This window comes from Verticillium alfalfae, genomic scaffold (genome assembly GCF_000150825.1).
Source record: "Verticillium alfalfae VaMs.102 supercont1.4 genomic scaffold, whole genome shotgun sequence".
Taxonomy (NCBI): Eukaryota; Fungi; Ascomycota; class Sordariomycetes; order Glomerellales; family Plectosphaerellaceae; genus Verticillium; species Verticillium alfalfae.
The window spans coordinates 1,754,855-1,759,790 of record NW_003315035.1 but is presented as its reverse complement, the minus strand read 5'-3'; the positions used below and the strand labels follow the sequence as shown (position 1 = coordinate 1,759,790).

At 59.0% G+C, this 4,936-nt stretch overlaps 4 protein-coding genes across 3 annotated transcripts; 2 read left to right on the top strand and 2 right to left on the bottom strand.

The window, feature by feature from the left end:
* The window catches only part of VDBG_03997 (autophagy protein), a gene marked incomplete at both ends in the record, with an annotated part of 662 nt that extends 648 nt beyond the window's left edge, over positions 1–14 (top strand).
* A 457-nt stretch (positions 15–471) lies between these two features.
* VDBG_03996 (conserved hypothetical protein) lies at positions 472–1,542 on the bottom strand (the record flags this gene model as incomplete). Its single annotated transcript, XM_003005997.1, has 1 exon — positions 472–1,542. One exon carries the CDS (start codon positions 1,540–1,542, stop codon positions 472–474), a length of 1,071 nt encoding a protein of 356 aa, XP_003006043.1.
* Positions 1,543–1,713: 171 nt separating this feature from the next.
* Positions 1,714–2,818, top strand: VDBG_03995 (40S ribosomal protein S23; the record flags this gene model as incomplete). The annotated part of the gene is made up of 3 exons (XM_003005996.1): positions 1,714–1,736; positions 1,920–2,171; positions 2,297–2,818. The coding sequence occupies 2 exons, from the start codon at positions 1,925–1,927 to the stop codon at positions 2,473–2,475; spliced, it is 426 nt and encodes a 141-aa protein (XP_003006042.1).
* Positions 2,819–2,821: 3 nt separating this feature from the next.
* VDBG_03994 (para-hydroxybenzoate-polyprenyltransferase) lies at positions 2,822–4,499 on the bottom strand (the record flags this gene model as incomplete). Its single annotated transcript, XM_003005995.1, has 3 exons — positions 2,822–3,447; positions 3,574–3,929; positions 4,327–4,499. The coding sequence occupies 3 exons, from the start codon at positions 4,497–4,499 to the stop codon at positions 2,822–2,824; spliced, it is 1,155 nt and encodes a 384-aa protein (XP_003006041.1).
* Positions 4,500–4,936: the final 437 nt, after the last annotated feature.

The window sequence follows — 4,936 nt, the reverse complement described above, 5'->3', positions numbered from 1 at the left end:
ACTCAGATACCTCGTCTGTATTGCTCCTGGCGATGTTATGCCACTCTGGATGATGTTTTAGTGACACCTTTCTGACGGTTACATGTTACACGTCGCTCGCCGTTCGGCAGGTGCTGCCGCTGCGCTGTGCTAGAGTGCGCTACCCGTTCAGATCCTCAAGGCCTGTTGGACATGGCCAGTATGTGTATCGGACTGGCTGTTATGCCAAGTCAGACACCAGGATGTCAAGGTACACCTGACTGGCAATAATAGTTGGAGGAGAAGGAACACTGGTACGCACACTTTTATGGAAGTCAGGCTTTTGCCGCATGAGACTAAGCTGTCGAAGGGATGGGTCGAGTCAATGAGTGCGTACTCCAGCAACAGACACGTTCAGGAATGGAAGATCTGAATAGAGGACGAAGACTACAAAGCAAGACAGACCCCAATTCAAACTCCTGAGCGCCTACGCAATGCTGAATTTGGAATCGTTCAGGTTCTCAGGCTCCCCGGGGCGCTCTCAGTCTCGCCCCAGATATCCTTGCTCTCCTGTTCAACGGCTCTCATGCCGACAGCAACCTCTTCAAGCCGGGCAACGACGTCCAGCACACCTCGATTGACCCGCTGGAAATACTGATCGTTCGCCTCACGTCGCTTCCTTGCCAGCAGAATGTCGGCCTCGGTCTCTTCCTCGAGCTTAGCGCCCAGTCGCTCCGTGCCCATCCCGCTACTTCCAGGCCTTGCGCTGCCCGTTCCCACCGTGCTGCGGCCGGCATCTGTCCCGTCGCCACTCTTCCCGGTGGTCGTGTCACCCAGGACAGCACCCTTCAGGTTCCTGACCTCGTCGGCGCCAGCCGCCGAGAAAGCGCCGTGATCGCGGTGGCCTACGCCGATGGCATCGTCGGCCTCGCTGCGCGCCCAGGCTTGCGCGAGCGATATCTGCGCAGCCCGTAGGTCCGCCAGTTTACGATCATGATCGGGCCCAAACACATGCGTTCCGCCTGACGCAGAGAGCTCAACCTCCTCGAGAGTGGCTTGCATTTCGGCCCACAAGGCATCTGTCCTGTCGGTGGCGCTGCGGACGCTCTCCTGCTTACCCAGAGCGACGGTCGGCCGGTTGACCGAGGGCGCCGAGACTGTGAGAGATCCATTCCGCTGGTGCGAGGTCGCTTGCTGCTGAGGTAGAGAAGACACGCCGGCCGAGGTGGTGGCCGCAAGGGGGATTCCTGGGATCGAGACATGCGACGCAGCGGGTGACGGATGGAGGAACAGCGCGGGCGGAGGGTCCCGCTGCTTGCTCTTCGTCCTGTTCAGCGGGGGCGTGCCGCCGTTTTGCACATCACCCGTCACGTCCCAAGCCCGATCCGACGTTGACGAGCTAGTCACCTTGCTGAAACTCGACTGCATCGCATAGGGAACGGGAGGTGGGGGACTGGGAAGAGGTTCCGGTCGATGATGGGGTTGGGGTTGGGTGTCGGCTGCAAGAGTAGCGACAAGTCCTTGCCATGATTGGATGATGCACGGTGAGCTGAGGGATCCGCACCGTCGACCGACTCTCCGCATCATTGACCCTACCTTATCTTATCATGCACGTGACCCGCTTCGCCCAAGCCACCCCTCTAGGGTCGTCAAACCCTACAGAATTTCCTCTCGGCTCCGCTACAGCGACGAAAGCTCCCAGTATCCCGACTTTTTGCAGCCTACGCCCAGTCACCACCCATCAATCAAGTCATCACCCGCGATACCTCACTAAATCGGTACGTACGCACGCCCTGTCGAACGCCAGTCGCCTCCTCTGCACCGATTGCTCCCGAACGATCGAATTTCTGTCCCTTGTCATCGCCGCCGCCCCGTCTCGCATCACATCTTCCAACAACGAGGAGGGCGAAAAAAGCCACCACACACAAGAGCAAAAAATCACTAACATCTCGGTGCCGCAGCAACCATGGCTCGTGGACTCAACGCGGCGCGCAAGCTGCGCCTCAACAGGAAGGACCAGCGCTGGGCGGATCTGGGATACAAGAAGCGTGCTCTGGGAACCGCCTTCAAGTCCTCCCCCTTCGGTGGCTCCTCCCACGCCAAGGGCATCGTCCTCGAGAAGGTCGGTGTCGAGGCCAAGCAGCCCAACTCGGCCATTCGCAAGTGTGTCCGTGTTCAGTTGATCAAGAACGGCAAGAAGGTCACCGCTTTCGGTATGATACACCCCCACGGTCCGAGGGACGAGAGGAAAACGGGGAGAGTCGCGCGCCCGTCGGCGTGGCGTGACCTGGACATCCTTATCGTTGCGCACGACATGATTGCTAACACCTTTTCCCAGTCCCCAACGACGGTTGCCTCAACTTCGTCGACGAGAACGACGAGGTCCTGCTCGCCGGTTTCGGTCGCAAGGGCAAGGCCAAGGGTGATATCCCCGGTGTTCGCTTCAAGGTCGTCAAGGTTTCCGGTGTCGGTCTGCTCGCCCTGTGGAAGGAGAAGAAGGAGAAGCCCCGTTCGTAAACGGTCGGCTCGCAAGGGTCGTCGTGTGGAAGGAGAAACGGAAAATTTCGGCACTTGGAGTTCACGCTTTGCATTGGGCATGGATCATACGGTCACGGTCCTGATACTCTCGGAAGGCAGACATTTGGTCGATGAATGAAACAAGATCATAAACGTCCACCTGCTTGTGGCGAGGTGTCACAATTGAACACCAGGCACGGAAATTTCGCTTCTGCACGGCGACGAGATCATATTGAACGTGCCATGGATGGTGATGAATGACGAACGAGAGAAAGCAGACGTGGTTATGATGTACAGGTACAACGTGATACATTACAGTCACGAAGGTTTTACAGGTCTATCGCATCTAGTGTACAATCGCCTTGTTGTCTTCGTCGTCGGCGGCGTACCGCACAGCGTAGTCCACGCCGAGGCCCATGCTGATGACGCCGCCGGTGATCCAGCAGCCGTTGACGAACCACCACCAGCAGTCCTTGACGCTCTTGAGATTGACGCGCTTGATCATGATGCCGAGCGTCACGAGCGCGCCGCCGCAGCTGCCGACGAAGAAGGCAGGGCCAGCCCCGGCCGCAACGCCTGCGGCGCCGAGCAGGCCGATCTGGACAGCGGCCAGGCCCGTGAGGACCTTTTTCGTGTCGGCGTCGTGCTTGAGGGCGATGCTCTTGATGCCCGCCTTGGCGTCGTCCTTGATGTCCATGTGGGCGTAGATCATGTCGTACAGCACCGTCCAGGCAATGTTGGACGAGTAGAGGCAGGCGGCGGCCGTCAGCGCCGCGCTGTTGGCGAGCAGGTCGACGCCGAGGGCGGGGAAGCCCATGAAGGCGCCCCAGGAGAAGGTCAGGCCGAGAACGGCTTGAGGGTAGTAGGTGACGCGCTTGGCGAGGGGGTACGAGGCGACGAAGAGTAGGCTCGGGATCCCGTAGTAGAGGCACTGTAGCGGGAAGGAGAGGAGGTGCCGAGACCCGCGAACAGCTGGGCTCCGGTGAAGACGAGAGCGTTGAAAGGCGTGACAGCGCGGCGGGCGATGGGGGCGGAAAGCGCGTGCGAGTGACGTGAGGGTCGAGGGTTGCGGTCCCACAGGTCGTTAATGGTACAAACCGGCGCCGCGCATGATGAGAGCGCCGGAGAAGAAGAGGAGTGTCGTTCCCAGGACGGACAGGGGGCTGGCCATGGGCATGGCCATCGGTGCGGCCATGAGCGTTGAGAAGAGACAGGGGAAGAAGAGGTAGTAGGTGCCGGTCGGCTTGTCGATACGGATGAGCTCTGCGTAGGGGACCCATGACTTCGGCAGAACAGAGAGGATGCCCGCCGTCGGCGGCGTGTATACGGGCTCAGCCAGGGGAATTGGTGAGCTGTCAGGGGTGACAGCAGTGGTAGCACATCTTGCCGGGGTGAGAGGAACGAGCGCCGGCGGACAGTTCAGGGTCCGCTGAACAATGCTTGTCTGGGGTTTCCTATATGGCCGTAGTGCCAGACTGGCGGGTGTTCTCCCAGACGAAAGTGAAAACGCGCGAGCTTGTAGTCCGCGAGCCGCCCATGCCGGGCTCACAGGGAGTCTAACCATTCTCAAGACAACGCTCATCAATGTCAGTTGCTGGAGAGGGATCTGGCGGAGAAGAGCCACTCACAGTTACCGGTACATGTACAGAAGGAGAGAACCGTTCATCGCCCCCCCAGCCAGACTGAAGTGAGCACACGCAAGCCGGTGACGGTTGTGAAGTGAGATCGTGTATCGCCAAGGTCAGTTTTGGTCAAAAATGTTGATGGTATGGACTTTGCTCATTCGCTCCCGAATCGACGAAGTGGTCCGTGCCAACGACTTTGCGGGTTTCCATTCTTATCGTACCTTACCTGGCCAGAGCTAGAACGCGCCACGAACCAAGATATCGCATAAATCTCGGCACCTTCAAGACATTCGGCTTCTTCTTGAGATTCGGCTCCTTCAAGAGTTCATGAAACTCAACGAGAACTCGTCCTGCCTGTTTCGAAGCTGACTGATGGCTCAGACTCTGACCGCAGAGCATCCTGTCTTGTTTTGCCCCATCACCGATTCGGAGCCATTGCAGGGCTTGTTGTTCGTCTGGCCATCGTGAATCAGAATGAATGCAGCACTGAAAGCAAGTCCATGTCCATGCCTTTGGCTGTCACATGACTGCCTTGCATGGCAATCGAGAGGGGCTGGTTGCGCCGACGGATGCCTCCCTGACGAGACTACACACACAGGCTGCGCCTCAATCATCGATCGCACGAGATGGACAGCTGTTGCTGCCGATTGCTGTGCAGCCCGGACCGTGGCTCCGTACGGGCAACTGGATCCCTGGCTTCTTGAAGTGCTGACCGCCAATATGAGGCCCGCCGCCCCAGGAGAATGAGCTCACGACAGCACCGGCTGCTGGGGTCATGTAAGAAAGGCGCGGCTGGTGGTGGCTTGTACACAGAGTGCGAAGCAACGCGCCCGCGG